The 17,385-nt window shown below is 41.2% G+C and overlaps 1 protein-coding gene across 38 annotated transcripts in view; it reads right to left on the bottom strand.

Moving 5' to 3' along the window:
* The window catches only part of TENM3 (teneurin transmembrane protein 3), a 2,220,601-nt gene that overhangs the window by 50,861 nt on the left and 2,152,355 nt on the right, over positions 1–17,385 (bottom strand). For 32 of the 38 annotated variants that reach the window (XM_075127819.1, XM_075127816.1, XM_075127814.1 and 29 more), the window contains 4 exons: positions 11,691–11,958; positions 11,012–11,155; positions 5,463–5,712; positions 5,041–5,061 (listed from right to left, as the gene is read on the bottom strand). In XM_075127819.1, the coding sequence (XP_074983920.1) occupies positions 5,041–5,061; positions 5,463–5,712; positions 11,012–11,155; positions 11,691–11,958 (683 nt within the window). The remainder of the gene's footprint in view (positions 1–5,040; positions 5,062–5,462; positions 5,713–11,011; positions 11,156–11,690; positions 11,959–17,385) is intronic. The other 6 variants (XM_075127828.1, XM_075127830.1, XM_075127833.1 and 3 more) reach the window with 1 other exon arrangement.

The following is a 17,385-nucleotide window of genomic DNA, read 5'->3' as shown; positions in this document are numbered from 1 at the left end:
GCACTGCTATGGGTACCCGCATGGCCCCACAGTATGCCAACATTTTTATGGCTGATTTAGAACAACGCTTCCTCAGCTCTCGTCCCCTAAAGCCCCTACTCTACTTGCGCTATATTGATGACATCTTCATCATCTGGACCCATGGAAAAGAAGCCCTTGAGGAATTCCACCATGATTTCAACAATTTCCATCCCACCACCAACCTCAGCCTGGTCCAGTCCACACAAGAGATCCACTTCCTGGACACTACAGTGCTAATAAACAATGGCCACATAAACACCACCCTATACCGGAAACCTACTGACCGCTATTCCTACCTGCATGCCTCCAGCTTTCACCCTGACCACACCACACGATCCATCGTCTACAGCCAAGCTCTGCGATACAACCGCATTTGCTCCAACCCCTCAGACAGAGACAAACACCTACAAGATCTCTGTCAAGCTTTCTTACAACTACAATACCCACCTGCAGAAGTAAAGAAACAGATTGATAGAGCCAGAAGAGTTCCCAGAAGTTACCTACTACAGGACAGGCCTAACAAAGAAAATAACAGAACGCCACTAGCGGTCACCTTCAGCCCCCAACTAAAACCCCTCCAACGCATTATTAAGGATCTACAACCTATCCTAAAGGATGACCCAACACTCTCACAAGTCTTGGGAGACAGGCCAGTCCTTGCCTACAGACAGCCCCGCAACCTGAAGCAAATACTCACCAACAACCACATACCACACAACAGAACCACTAACCCAGGAACTTATCCTTGCAACAAAGCCCATTGCCAATTGTGCCCACATATCTATTCAGGGGACACCATCACAGGGCCTAATAACATCAGCCACACTATCAGAGGCTCGTTCACCTGCACATCCACCAATGTGATATATGCCATCATGTGCCAGCAATGCCCCTCTGCCATGTACATTGGTCAAACTGGACAGTCTCTACGTAAAAGAATAAATGGACACAAATCAGATGTCAAGAATTATAACATTCATAAACCAGTCGGAGAACACTTCAATCTCTCTGGTCACGCAATCACAGACATGAAGGTCGCTATCTTAAAACAAAAAAACTTCAAATCCAGACTCCAGCGAGAAACTGCTGAATTGGAATTCATTTGCAAATTGGATACTATTAATTTAGGCTTAAATAGATACTGGGAGTGGCTAAGTCATTATGCAAGGTAGCCTGTTTCCTCTTGTTTTTTCCTACCCCCCCCCCCCCAGCTGTTCTGGTTTAACTTGGATTTAAACTTGGAGAGTGGTCAGTTTAGATGAGCTATTACCAGCAGGAGAGTGAGTTTGTGTGTGTATGGGGGTGGGGGGGGATGTGAGAAAACCTTGATCTATGCAGGAAATAGCCCGACTTGATTATGTAAAGAGTTGTCACTTTGGATGGGCTAGCACCAGCAGGAGAGTGAATTTGTGTGGGGGGGTGGAGGGTGAGAAAACCTGGATTTGTGCTGGAAATGGCCCACCTGTTGATCATTTTAGATAAGCTATTACCAGCAGGACAGTGGGGTGGGAGGAGGTATTGTTTCATATTCTCTGTGTGTATATAAAGTCTGCTGCAGTTTCCACGGTAAACATCTGATGAAGTGAGCTGTAGCTCACGAAAGCTCATGCTCAAATAAATTGGTTAGTCTCTAAGGTGCCACAAGTACTCCTTTTCTTTTTGCGAATACAGACTAACACGGCTGTTCCTCTGGAATCTCTGGGAATGGTTTCCCAACCAGTTTTGCACCTACCTTATAGTAGCTCCATCTAGGTTGCATTTCCTTAATTTGTTTATGAGAAGGTCATGTGAGACAGTATCAAATGCTTTACTAAAGGCAAGATATAAAGTAAAATATTTTTATACATTATTCTGTTTTTAAATCTATCAAAATCAGAGTCTGTAAATATTAATAGATCCTTTAGTGGACGGGTATGAAAAGTGCTGCTTCAATAGATAATAGCTCTGTGATACTATTTAGCCTTCATTATTATTATGGGATGAATGAGTATTAGAGTGTATTTTCTTTGCTTTAGAGTCCTGTGCTGACAAGCTGTAAAGTGACATGTCAAAGGCTACATTGCCTACATCTTAGTTTAAATAGAAATCTCTCTAGTAACTTGAATGTTTTGCAAGTGAAACTAGATGTGCTGCCTTCTCCTCCCTCTAAACCAAGTATCATGTTGTTGTCAATGATGCAAATCCTTGTGGAACACTCAAGAGTAGAAAAAGCAAAGCAGAAGAATCTGCCTGCAGCCTTCAGGGGTTGACCACAACCTCTGGACTTGGAGCCCATCAGCTCTGTTCTTTGATTGCCTGTAGAGGTAGTTGCTCTTGAGTAATGTGAAATATTCCTCTCTTCACCCCCCCCCAGGGCTAAAGGGGCAAATTGTAACCCTAGAGCAGGTCATGTCAGGGTGCACAGTAGGTAAGAATTCTCTTGCACAATAGCTCCACAGCCATTTTTGCAATGGCTTCTGTGGAATCTTTACATGTCTTTCCACCCCAGGCAGAAAGTGCATGATGTCCCCAAGAAGCTGAGCTCCACAACATACAATGGGTGCACACCTTTGCACAGTCCTCTGAAATTCTATTCTACCCTTGTGCAGAAGAAATGCATCACTTCCATTAGCTGGAGAGCACACGTCCACAGGAGAAAAGCACATCCTCCTCAATTTCCCTTAATCCTGCCAGCCCAATTTCCGAAATACCACAGTTGAGAATGCGACTGTAGCATCACAAGTGATAGTGGGGAATATTACTGCTATATCATAGGGAAATATGTCTCGCTAGATGACAAGTCTTCATTCCCTAAACTACTTAGTGATATGCAAATGTTTGAAAAGGCAATGGAGGAGCTCTGTGATACTGCACATGGTATAATATTTTTAAAACCACAAACTAAAACAAATTTATTATCTAAACAAAATGTGGCATACTAGTTAAAGCACCACACTAGCCAAATAGGGAGTGTGTCTGAATTGTGTTTGAAAAAACAAAAACCTATCTAGAACAGGGGTGGGCAAACTATGGCCCGCGAGCCATTTTAAGCTGATCTGCAAGCCGCACCACACAGCTCAGCCCCATTCCAACGCTCTGGGTGGGGCGCTGGGTCCGGGCTGCACCAGCGGCTCGGCCCTGCTCCGGTGCTCCGGCCATGGCGCTGGATCAGGAGCCAGACCATTCAGCTTTGCCCCACTCCAGCTGGGGCGCTGGGTCGAGGGCCGGACCATGCAGCTCAGCCCTGCTTCGGCACTCTGGCCGGGGCGCTGGGTTGGGGCCGCACCACGCGGCTTGGCCCCGCTCTGGCTGGGGCACAGGGTTGGGGCTGTTCTATGTGGCTCCCGGAAGCCGCGGCATGGCCCCTTTCTGGCTCCTACGTGCTCCAATGGGAACTGCAGGGGGTGGTGCCTGCAGATGGGGCAGTGTGAAGAGCCGCCTGGCTGTACCTCTGCATAGGAGCCAGAGAAGGGATATACCAGTGCTTCCAGGAGCTGCTTGAGGTAAGTGCTGCTCGGAGCCTGCACCCCCTGAGCTTCTCCCCAAGCCCCTGCCCCAGCCCTGATCCCCCTCCCGCTCTCCAAACCCCTCGATCCCAGCCCGGAGCACCCTCCTGCACCCCAAACCTCTCATCTCCAGCCCCACCCCAGAGCCCGAACCCCCTCCCGCACCCCAACCCCAATTTTGTGAGCATTCATGGCCCGCCACACAATTTCTATTCCCCAATGTGGTGCTCGGGCCAAAAAGTTTGCTCAACCCTGATCTAGAATATGCAAAAAGAAAACTCAGAATTCTGATCGTTAACAGTATAAATTAAAGAATTCAGAATATTGTATTTAATCATGGGATTTCTTGATGACACTACCGGAAATGACACTTCCTGAACTCTCTGCACTATTACTTCTTAAATAAAAAAAACCCCTCCAAAATGAAGGAAAAAAAATCCATATGAGCTAGTATGGCCAGAAGAAGAGTAAATCTTAAGAAAATCCAGGCATATGAAAAAATGAAATGTGAGTCTATGGATATTTGTTTAAAACCAACCAACCAACCATCACCTGACAGGACACACGAACACAGCTAATATGAAAATTGGTATGACTGCTGAGCCACATGTCTGTCACGACACACACTTATCAGTCTTGTCACAGAGCCCTGCTGTAATGTCACATGTCCAACAAGACAGCTGGCTACCCACAAAGTTTCTCCTCCTTACTACCAGGAGCTGGTAAGGCAGAGAAACTGCAGGGAGTCAAGCTGCCTCTCTTTCTCTCCTCTGGGTGCTCCCCTTGCTGTAGCCAAACCAGTCTGGAGCAGCCAGGAGGAGGAGAAGGTAGCTGTAGCCTTCGGAGTGCCTGCCAGCGTTCCCAACTCTTGTCATCTTGTGAATCTTGGAGTCATGTTACTATGCGAGAACTTCAGCTTTCAGTTTTTTTTAAAAGTATGTTTCTTGCCCTTGTGGCTGTACAAAAAATCTTGAAATATGAATCCCAAAAGGCCCCAAATCCGAAGGCTAATAAAAGAAACTCAAAATATATTATATTCACAAATCTCATGAATTTTAAGCTATCATCATCATATTTTGGGTCAGCCTAATGAGTTTTGAATGACTGAAGTTGGCAATAATGCTGCTAGCAAGGGATAAGAGGGGAGCCAGAGGCAGGGTTTAAGACTGGGAGACAGGAGAAGGGGGCAGGCAGCATAAATGGGAACAGTGACTGGGGATTGGAAGTGACAAAAACTGGGTACAGAAAATGGGAACCTGTGGCTAAAAGTAGGATGCAAAAGAGGACAGGATCTGAAGGGGGACAGGGCACAAAGAGGGTCCTTAATGGAGCTGAGAACAGGAATTGAATATCAGTAATTCTAGAACTTGACAACTGGCATAACCAAAGGCAACATGCTCTCCTTTGCAGCCGAAGTCATTATTTTTGAAAAGCACTCCTCATACAATAACAATACCGGAACTGACTAATCCACAATACACATTCATTTGTAAAAATGGACAGAAGAAATATACATTTCCTTAAAAATGCTTACCTATGTCTAAAATCTTTATTTCTTGGTGGGAGCAAGTAAAGAAGAGTGGAAAAGCAATATTAGAAAAAAAGGTTAGAAAAGAAACAAGAGGAGCAGAAGGCAGAATTTAAACTATTATTATTCTAGTGAAGAAGATGAATTATGAACTTTGATCCACCAGAGTTAACTTATTTTGACTCTAAAACAGGAAATAATTAGGCTAGTTTGAATTGCTACAATATTTTTAGATAGAGATATGCATAGTTAAACATTTTAGAGTTAATCAAATTTACTTCATTTTTAAATTGGTTTAATTCTTTCAGTTCAATGCATTATGTAAAAAATTTGGATATATTAACTTACAAAATGTCAGAAAACTATCCCATATTTTAATTCTCAACACCATCTTAATTCCAAAAGTCCCAGACTAGGAAAAGACATACCTGAGTTCAAGAACACTAGTTACATTTCCAGATGGGAATATCCGCCGAACATAGTTGAAATCCCCTACATACAAGCTGCCATCTATCCCACAAGCTAAGGCTACTGGAGCTAGTAGTTTATTACCATCAGCTTGGCCATTGCAACTTGGGCATGAGATGCTGCGTCTTCGTCCATTGCCCATGATGCTACTAACAACTGGAGGTTGCTGAGAAATAAATTGATTTTCACCATTTCCTTTGTAGAGGATACCTGATAGAAATAAAAATACAATTGCTTCTCACAGCAAAGTCACGTTCAGGAAATGATGATCATTAACAGCAAACCTACCTTATGCAAGACATTTTTTTTCATAAAATTAATTTACAAATAAATCGGAAATTCACTTAGAGAACCCATAGCACCAAATTAAGAAACACTGAAAATAACCCTCTTGTTCAAAATATATAGTAGAATATTAAAAATACTAACATCTGTAATATAAACATGATTACAATCATTCTGTGTATGATTTTTTATATTTATAATTGAGGGGGAATTTTTTTTTTCAAAATTACAAAAATCACATAATCCATTTATTTTTTATGAGACATATGCTTCTAAATCCCTTTGGTTTGAAAATCTCCCTCAAAAGACTGGAGTTCTAACTGCATGTACACTGATTATTGGAAAAGATGGATTTATATTTGGGAGTTTCATTCCTGCAATCATACAGTAACTAATTAAAAACAACCTGTTAAATATGACTAGACAACTACCACATACATCAAATATTAATTAAGGGGATACTTCAAAAAAGTTCTGAGACTCAATTTCACATAATAAAAGTGTCTTTTTTCACTGTACAATAATAATCTATCCCTGGTAACAAAGTCTGCACCTAGAATACATCTGCAGTTCTATATGGTTATTAAAAATGTCAAATACAACAAAAAATGTAGTGGCAGGCCAATCTGCTCCTTAAACCTAATTTATTTAGGTTTGAAAAGTACAGTCATTTTATGAAGACAAAGGAATATGCCAGCAGTACTTTTATATGGCCTTCACAGGGAACGTGGGAAGCAAAATACATACCTGATGTTAAATTTTTCAATTAGAGAATTATGTTTGAATTTGGACTCAGTTAAATGTTACCAGCGTCCTCATTATTATACAGATCAATGACTCCATGAAGGTCTGCTGTATGGATGGTCAGCTATTATTGTTATGCTCATATGTCACAATAAATCTTCATGTGGTATAATCCATGTAAACCACATGTCCCTTTGTACTTTATAGTGCTACATGTTTTATTTCTTGAGTACAAAGTTTCAAAAGCAGTTTTTGGTGCTAATGGTAACTCTTCTTTTTTGAGATACTGTTAAAACAATCAATCTTACAAAAACACATTTAGGAAACTTGAGAAGGTGTGTCGCTCCCCTTCCCCCCACTTTTCCTGCAAGGCACTTCTTAAGTTGAAAAGAGATCAGAATAAATATCTTTCCTTTTTCACTTAAACTGTTTTTGGTTGCTTCAGTTACTTTTTTAATGTCATACAATTTGGTGGAGGTAAATACCAGAGCAAATATACATTATGAAATCAGAAAGGATGAAACTGGCTTACGAAAACTTAAAGAAAAGTCATCAAAATAAGGCTGCATCATAATAGCAAATGGAGTTTGTTTTTCATGAATAGTCTGAGAAAGAATGCATTAATGGCATCTGAAATCCCCTTCCTATGATTACATCATTTGTGACAACCATGGAACCATAATTTTGCTGAAATAGCTAAGTTCTATAATTTTTATAAGAAGACTCCTACAAGTCAAGACTCTGCACTAGTGCACATGATTTATTCTGTCATTACTTTGAAAAATTGGTCCTTCATATTTCTCCTCTATTATCACAGAATGGAAAGATGAACATTAGAATATTTATTGCAGTGGTTCAGGGTGTCCATACAAACACCTGTCACTGTCTGTACTCTCTGAATAAATTTCTCCAGCTCATCCACCTTGTCATTACAACAAACTACTTTCTTTATTCAATTAGACACATGTCACTTTGAAAAGTCATACTTGTCAAATCTACTCTTGAACATAATTTAAAGCCACAATCAATTCACCTTGTGAATAGAAACAACCTCATAATTTTAAAAAAACTAGACTAAATAAAACATGCATCTTTGCATTTTTATAAATATCTTAAGAATTTTGCATGGTTCTTTTCTGACATTTTAAATTTAAAATTTCCATTTCCCCTTAATTGGTTATATTATTTTTCTCCTATTCAGCAGTACCAGTTAGGTTACGACCCATCATATCACACCAGCTAAGCAGGATCAAACTGAGCCAACACGTAGATGGGAAACCTCCACAAAAGACTTGGATGCTGCTGGAAGGAGCATTCTTCTCTCTCAGGATAGCTACACCACAAATGAAGGTGTCATTGCAGTGCCGTAACAATAGTAGTGAAGATATGGTGGCATAAGGCTTCACTTCAGGCTAGCTGCCACAGGACAAGCCTGCTGGTGACACTGGGTGCGTATTCAGGTTGCTGGCCCATCCCGAAGTCCATGCCACAGCATTTTCACTGCTATTGTTACCTGTGCTAGATTAAAGTTAGAGTGGGTACATCTGCAATTGCACCTTCAGCTGTGGTGTAGACATGCCCTAGATCAGTACTGAACTGATGCCCCAGCATAGTGTTAGAGGGAGGCCCTGCCACATACTTTCTGTAAGAGTACAGCACATCCTGACCAAATTCCAACTTGCGTAATTTCATTCTGCTTATCTAATTTTCCTTACAGATTCAACTGAATACAGTATTCTTCACTTCCTTTTCTAAACTCTTATGCCATGCTGCTGAACACTGTTAAACAGCTGCCTCGTTTTATTCCAAAGTTGGCTATATTTCACTGGGGAGTGGAGCAATCCTCATATGAATTTTGGTTTTGGATCCTTTAGTATGAAAGGCACTATGTAAATTATAATTACTATACTATAATTCTGACTGCTGCTTTGTTGCTCTGGGCAGTCCCTAGCAATCTCCACCACTCCCCTTCTCCATCAAGTGAGGAGCAGTAGGCAGGGTGGAACTGATTGTTGGGGAGCTGGTTCAATCTAGCTGCAATGAAGTGACACATGAAAATGTACAGGAGTTAGCAGTGCCTATTCTAAGAGAAGAGAGCCTCTCTGCCCCACTGGCTTCTTCTTGATGTCAGTGTTCCCAAAAGTGCTGCAGAGTCATTCATGAGACATCCTGCCAGGGAGAGGGGCCACAAGGAGAAGCATTAGCAACATGAATTGTAAGTAGCCTGTCTCCATGGAAATGTACTCTGTGGAGTTGGGGCGGGGGCATGACAGGACACTCTATAATAGGCCAATGACAAGCATGTTAGACACATTGATGCTGCTTTTGACACCCATGAAAACTCAAATCTTACTAATCCACAATTGGTCCCCCATTAGCTGAAGTTAGTGAGAATATAAGAAAGTAAGAATGACCATACTGGGTCAGACCAAAGGTCCATCTAGCCCAAATATCCTGTCTTCCAACAGTGGCCAATGCCAGGTGCCCCGGAGGGAACGAACAGAACAGGTAATCATCAAGTAATCCATCCCCTGTTGCCCATTCCCAGTTTCTGGCAAACAGTTGCTAGGGAAACCATTCTTGCTAATAGCCATTGAGGGACCTATCCCCCATGAATGTATCTAGTTCTTTTTTTGAACCCTGTTATAGTTTTGGCCTTCATAATATCCTGTAGCAAAGAGTTCCACAGGTTGACTGTGCATTGTGTGAAAAAATACTTTTTTGTTTGTTTTAAACCTGCTGCCTATTAATTTCATTTGGTGACCTCTAGTTCTTGTGTAATGAGAAGGAGTAAATAACACTTCCTTATTTACTTTCTCCACCCCAGTCATGATTTTATAGACCTCAATCATATCCCCCCTTAGTCGTTTCTTTTCCAAGCTGAAAAGTCCCATTCTTATTACTCTCTCCTCATATGGAAGCTGTTCCATGCACCTAATCATTTTTGTTGCCCTTTTCTGTATATTTTCCAATTCCAATATATCTTTTTTGAGATGGGGCGACCACATCTGCATGCAGTATTCAAGATGTGGGCATACCCTGGATTTATATAGAGGCAATATGATATTTGCTGTCTTATTATCTATCTCTTTCTTAATGATTCTCAACATTCTGTTTGCTTTTTTGACTGTTGCTGCACATTGAGTGGATGTTTTCAGAGAAGTATCCACAATGACTCCAAGATTCCTTTTTTGAGTGGTAACAGCTAATTTAGACCCCATCATTTTATATGTATAACTGGGATTATGTTTGCCAATGTGCATTACTTTGCATTTATCCACATTGAATTTCATCTGCCATTTTGTTGCTCCATCACCCAGTTTTGTGAGATCTCTTTGTAACTCTTTGCAGTCTGCTTTGGACTGAACTATCTTGAGTAGTTTTGCATCATCTGCAAATTTTGCCACCTCACTGTTTACCCCTTTTTCCAGATCTTTTATGAATGTGTTGAACAGCACTAGTCCCAGTACAGATCCCTGGGGGACACCACTATTTACCTCTCTCCATTCTGAAAACTGACCATTTATTCCTACCCTTCGTTTCCTATCTTTTAATCACTTTTAACCCATGAGAGAACCTTCCCTCTTATCCCATGACTGTTTAATGAGGCCCTTGTTTATCAGTTAGAAGTCAGCTTGACAACTTTGGGCTTAAATCAGATCTCTGATTTGTGCCTGTGGCTGGCCATCAAACCCATTCACCTCACAGAAGGCAGGCAGTGTTTGCATCGCCATCCTTCCTTCACAGTTCTGTTGAGTCAACTTTAAGTTGCAGTCTGAACCCTGTCTGTGGAGGCTGCCCAGGGAACATGCTGAATCAGGACATGCCCTGCATGCCTTGGCCACACACCCCTCTCCTTTCCAGCCAGCACAGCTGAGAGCTCTAGTGGAGGGGAGGTGCAGGTGCTTTGACCTGACAGAATCCCTCTCCAGGTAGACATTCTGCTGCTGGGGATTATGACTTCAGTAGGAGTTTCTCCTGTGTAACTGAGGGCCAAAGTGAGGTCTAAGAGTGAAGAGATCTGGGTCTGGCAGAGGCTTTGATTATTGCTATGTAATTTTCACTATGTGGGAGCAAAAGTGCCAGTCATCACACTGATAATACATAACTAGTAGGAAACAATTTCAGTATTCTGAGATATGATTTTTTTTTAAAAATCAGGGCTTCCTTAATGGCACACACAGTCATTAAAATATTAAACATATATTAAAACCAATTTGAAGATAAAATAAAATTTTGTAAACTAAAAAAATTCAGTAAGATGTTTTTCATTGTGACACCTTTGTTAAGGAAAATCCCAACAGTTTATGTAATTTTAAGGAGCGAGAAATATGAAATATGGCATAAACTGTAAATCTTTGTTCAGGTATGGTACCTTTTTTAAACCGAAGAAAATATTTGATTAATTATAACAATATGCTTCAAGCAAGGGCACTAGAGTAAAATATTAAAATGAACAATAACAAGAATACGTCCTTACCATTCTGAACATCCAACACATGATGTTTATCCAATGTCCAACCACCCATGTTAGAGGCATCCAGTTCATATCCCTGCAAAATGGCAGTCCGCTTTTCCCAGAGAGTTAGATCCAAACAAGACTCGTATTCATAACCCACAGACACTGGAATCATAATAAATCCGTTTCATATTCCCCACCATAGTTGAAAAATGGAATTTTGTTCAGAAAACTAACTTTACATTTCTATACTAAGCTTGTGATTAAAACCTGTATATCCTTTATCGTACAGAGATTGTTCAAATATTTCATAATTTAAAAAAGGAATTTCAGATGGTTAAAATTATTTTGTTTTTAAAAAGAGCAGTAGACTAAGTCTGTCCTAAGACAAGGGTGCAGTACAGAGTGGGTTTTTTCCACGTTAATTTTCCACTGTGCTTAAAATGAGATCCACAAAAACTATCCACATTGGGTCTATCCTCCAAGTTATTTAATACAAATGAAAAACTATCAATTTGTGATCTCTTTTTAATCTGAAATACATTTTTATTATAAAAAGTTTACCTTAATTCTTTCTAATACATTTCAGTACAATGCTGTTGTGCTAAATATTTTCTGATCAACTGATATGGTCAGTTTCAATTTAACACTATGATTCCAAGATAGTAATAAATTCAGAAAAGCATCACACTGTACATACCAACAGCTTCAGATAAGCCATAGACCTTCTGGTTGTATGCATCAGTTTTATCCCATATGAAAGTGTAAGCCAGATTTGGGGATGCAGGGAACCATTTCTGGAAAAGTCTTCCCACCACTGCCACCATAAGATGAACTTTCATTAAGTTAAATGGTATAACAGACTGGGTCATGGTGATCTTAAGAACTGATTTATATCCTGCAGCTCTGGAGCTTAAGTATGATAATTTCAAATCAGTTCCTGGAATTGTAGTCTCTTCATGAAGTACCTAATTGTTGATAAAGAAACATTACAATAATGTAAGTTATTTTCAGATTAATCTGAATATAATAGTATTTTAAAATCATACCTTGAACAGTATATTAAAATCCATAGTGAATCAGAGCCTATATCTGAACTGCATTTTAATAAAGTAAAACATTCTAACAAAAGAAATCACAATATTCTGCGTTTTCTTAAAGACATCTTACAGTCTTTTTGTGATGAAGTCGCTCAATTATTATTTTCTGCTGCAAACTTTCAAAGACTTACGGACATCTCTTTGTTTTCCTGGAAGAACACCTCCAGTCTCTTTTTCCACAACAGTTTTGTCAGTAAAGCATCCTCTTTCTGTCTAAGTGCACTGGGCAAATAGCTTCTTCTGAAGCCACCATCCATGTTGTGTATCACATACAGTAACTGTGATACAGCTAGCACTCTCCCTATTGAAGATAAGTGAGCACTGGGCATCTGAGATCCAGCAATCACTCCTACATGTCCCTGCATGAAGCTGACAGTGCTCTTCTGGGATAGACACTTAATTCACTCAGAAGTGAGAATGGTTCTCTGAGCAACATCAACAAACCTAAGACACCATATTGTGACAAGTCAATTTTACTATAATTAAGAATGCAATTATGAAGTTACTTGTTAGCATACAAAATAATTCCTTTTCCCCATCCCTTGTCTATATTGCCTATTTAGATAATAAGCTTTTCTGGGCAGCGAGTTATTGCTTAGAATGTGTATGTACAGCCCCTCACACAATGGGGATCCAGATTTTGATTAGGGCCTCTAATTGCTACTGTAGTACAAATGTTAAATAATAATACTAGTGTTTCATAGAATATCTGTCTTATTTCTGTATTGTAAATATTTTAAACTAGAGCTTTCTTCCCCATATTTCCTGATCAATTTTCACTGTTCGGACATCAGCTCATTGCTTTCTCATATCAGAAACGTTCAATCCTGTTTTTATAAGTTTTTCCACCTCCCATGAGAATTAGAGTTTGTGTGTGGTAGTTGGACATGAAGGGTTTCTGCATTCTATGGATTAAGATAGTCCATCACCTTTATTTCACTCAGGACTTTAACTGGATAAGAATCACATTCCTAAATACTGAAGGCAGAGCCACCAAGCATCCCCATTAAAATTAAAAGCTTTCTATAAATCACATCTCAGGGCTGAATTAAAGCAGTATGGGGACATAGCAGCACTTAGTGCTCCTGGGAAACAAAATTTAGGCAGCTTTACTCTACTTTTCCATCCCTTGGTCCTGGGGGCAGCCAAGGCCAATGTACTAACTTATACTGGTGGATAACAGTCTGCAGGGAAGCATTGTGCTCTACCCAGCTTCTCTACACCCCAAAATGTCATCTATGTTGAGGCAAGCACCAATACAGGCTGGCAGAGGGCTGGCTATGGGAGCTCTATGCTAGGGAAATCCTCAGATGCAGTTTTAAAACTGCTTATGCACCCTTTAAGAGGTTGCTTCTTTAAGAAGGTCCAAGGACCTGGCCTATAGAGTTTAAGAGGCCTTAGATGTCATAATATCCGATAACTGATGGAAACTACTGCAGGTATGTTAAGAAAGATTTACATGACATTAATTATATTCTTCTCTTTTCTCTTTCTATGACCAATTATCACTGACAGCAGCTTAGCTCATTTAACAGGAAGCTTAGGATGCAACAAAGCTGTCATTCAAGTAAGGTATATATAGGCAAGCACCTCTCTTCTCCTCCAGTCAGAAACTTCCCACACTGTGTAGAACTTCATATTACAGTAGAAAGGAAAGGAGGAGTAGAATGCGGAACAGGTTACTAGGACAAGTCCAATTACTGATAAGCAATTCTTAATTGTCAAATATCTGCTCTTCCCACTTCACCAATCATCACTGAGAGCAGATGACACACAGTACTGTCATTAAGCAAGTGCTTAAAATTGGTGATATTTGTGTTGCCTCTAAAATTACTTTTGCAGTGCCTCGGCCCAAGTTGCAGAGACTATAGGGGATGCTCCTCTGAACTGGAGGGTAAACAAATCTCTGCAGGCTAAAAATGTAAAAACCCATCCAGAGATATAAGTAACTGAGGATCTGTTCCTTTACTAAGACCTTCAAGGTAAAACAACTCTTTAAGGTGTTTGAAGGACTCCCACGCTGCACTTAAAAAGTGAACTAACAGATGCTGTTCTCTTTCTGGAGGAAAAAAAAAGCAACTTGAGTAGAGAAACAAAGGAAAACAACATCCATAAATGAACACAGCATGATGGTTCCTATTCGTCCCAAAGTTTACTCAAATCTTCTCTTGCAACCAGAAAGTGAAGAAGAGTAGTGCTAAGTCCTAAAGCATCCATCCACCTGCTTAGCTGAGAGAACAGAAAGTAAACAGGCCACTCTGGCGGGCATTTTCAGAAAGCTCTACAGTGGGTTTGGATGGCTGCCTCATTAAGAACCAGGAGGCAAATTCAGGTCTTACTGAGATGAAAAACTGACTATTGCTAGGGTAAGATTCACAAAGGGGGCTCAGCACTGCAACTCCTCACTTTAGGTGCTCTGCTGCTTAGTAGAATCCACAGCCCAGACGTAGGCACCCTGGCTTCCTATGCAATGCATGGGGAGAGCTAGGCACCTAACTATGGATCCACAGCCAGCAAGATGAACGAGGTGCTGCTTATGTTAGCCACAGGAAATGCCCAGGAGAAGGGTGTGGCCTAAGCACTGCCCCCAAAGGATCTTAGGTGCCTAAATCTGGGTCAAAGGGAGGTGCCCATCTTTGGTTGGGACTTATAGTCATGAGCCCTATCCTCTTCTGGAATGAAGTGTCTAAGCCCTTTCTTGCAAACACAAGTAAGAGAAGCTGCCACATACTCCCCCTTATAATCTTGATCCAGGGGTTAGAGCGCTCACCCGGGATGTGGGGGATGCTGATTCAAATACCCCACTTTGTGTGATTAGGTCTGAACCCACATCTATAACCTCTCAGGACAGCACCTAACTTCTGGCCTATGGGATAGCAACAGGTGGGTCTCTCTCCATCTTTTCTGTTGAAGCCGTTCCACTTCCTATAAATACTTAAATATTCAGTGGATCCGGGCGAGAGAATGCTTTTACATCCCATTGGTTCGGGCACTCAACTAGGAGGTGGAAGACCACACTTCAAGTCCCAGTTCCAATGACTATTTAATTATACAAAGTTGAACAGCTTCAACAACAGAAACTGAGGGGGAGACCCTACCAAAGAACACCCTACAGCTCAGTGGTTGGGTGCTCACTTCTAATGTAGAAAATCCAAGTTCAAGTCTTTGCTCCACATTAGATATAGAGGGGACATGAACATCCTTGGTGAGTGCTCTAACCTCTGGGCTAAAAGGCACACCACAACTATCATAATTTTTTGCTAGAAGGCACAGGCACCACCTCCACCTGCTCCTGTGCTTTGTGTGGGGACTGATCTGTTAGGTGGTCTCTGAGAATGCCTACTGGATTGGGTCTCACAGGGGACATAGATGGGGAATCTTTACTAGGTTTTAGGTTTGAGCTGGGGGCCTGGGTGTCTGTCCTGATGCAGCTGTGCACATGCTCAGTGGCAGATTTTTAGGCACCAAAGGGACTTTTAGGAGACTAGGGACTTTAGGCTTAGAGACCTAGGATTGGGCAGTAGCTGAATGGGCGTTTTGAGGATCTAAATAGGTGTCTAAAATGGCACCCAAATCCCTTTGTGGATCTAACTCCTAATCCTGGAAATGTAACAAGTCCTTACAAATCACACTGTTCCACTAGATGTGCTCTGTCTTAACTGAGCTCCCTGAGAACTTCGGCAATCTAGAGGTGAGTAAGGAACATGCATTCCAGCCCTCCTCCTGAACCATTAATTCTCTAACCTTATTACTAAAAAGTTAAATCAGCAGACACAGACAGAGTTTCTCACTGGTGTCCGGATGGTGAATCAGTTAAATGAAGAACTAGAACTAGAAGGTCTTCAAGGACAAAAATCAGAATTCATCAGCTCAGCCACTCTGCTCATACACTAACTTTTCCCAATAGGGAATCAAAGTGTCTTGAAGAATACTAATTCTGCAAGGGGGTGAAGTAATATTCCAGGTACCAAAATACTACACTGAACTACTAAATCCCAAAGGATGAAACATTGCATTTATGCATGATCAAGCCTCTTAGAAGGACAATTGTGGAACACTAAACCTACAGTACTCAGATAAGGGTCATCTCAGTTTCCACAGAAACAGAGAAAATTTGTCCTCCTGAGAACTCAAGTTGGCCCATTCAGCCATACATGGCCCAAGAGACCCAACTTACCCACATTGCAAAATGCCTTAGCACTGCAGTACTGACTATTGTAAATCATATCTTTCAGGCCTGAATTAAAACAATATGGGGCCATAGTAAGTATGGTGAAACTAACTGGGGTTGATATGCACTGATGGATGCAGGACTGGAGAAGATACAGTCAGAGTGAGGTAAAGAACTCCTTCCCACTATTGAGTTTGGCTGCATTAAGCAACTGCCATGAATGCTCGAAGGCCCAAATCCACAAAGGGACTCAGACATTGCCAACATTAAGTATTGCAGTGCCTAACTTTTAGATGCCTAGCCACCCAATGGAATTCACAAACCCTGAACTGGGTGCCTTGGCTTTAAATACAATGCACAGGAAGAGAGAGGTGCCCACAAAACGCTTAGGATCCACAAAAGCCAGCAGGCAAGAGAGGGTGCTGCCTAAGCTAGTGAATAGCAGATGCTGAGGAGAGGGGTGGATCCTAAGCCCCACTCCTCTAAGTCTGGGCTAGAGGTAGGTGCCTCTCGCTCTGCTTGGAGAGCTGGAACCCTCTCCTGGAGTCAGAAGCCTAAACCATTCCTTGCATTATACAGATACAGCAGAGATGGGAGCTGTAGAAAAGCTTTAGGCAGATAGAAGCACAGAAGAAGTATAAATCAGGATATTTACAGATTCCAGAGGTACAGAAGTATAGAAACTGAAAACTGCTGGACCCAAGCTGGAGAGGATAAACCTTGGAGATATTTGATGAAAGGGTCTATCCCCAGAACTAGATAAAGTTCTCCAATCTTTAAGGGAAGTCTTAACAAGCTCTGTCAGGGTTTCCTCTCAAATTATTGTAAGGGATCTTGTGAGCAGCAAATCAACAGTTCGGCTTACAATTAAGACCAAATGAATGATAGAGCTCATCCATAGAACTGAATCTCCACTGACACATTAGAACTGAACAAAGACCACACACCTGCTGACTGGTCTCACCACTAATTAAACCAATGATAAGTGAAGGGAGTAGAAGAAAAAATCTTTGTAGTTCCTATGCTCTCATTGGGGCAGGAGAATTCACTCTGGACACCAAACTGAGCAAGGGCTTGCAGAAACCCCAAGTCAACCTTATCATTTTGAGCATCCATGGTATTCA

The sequence above is a fragment of the Caretta caretta genome, chromosome 4 (genome assembly GCF_965140235.1).
Source record: "Caretta caretta isolate rCarCar2 chromosome 4, rCarCar1.hap1, whole genome shotgun sequence".
NCBI lineage: Eukaryota > Metazoa > Chordata > Testudines > Cheloniidae > Caretta > Caretta caretta.
The sequence above is the reverse complement of the archived record's forward strand: the minus strand, read 5'-3'. Positions and strand labels throughout refer to the sequence as shown.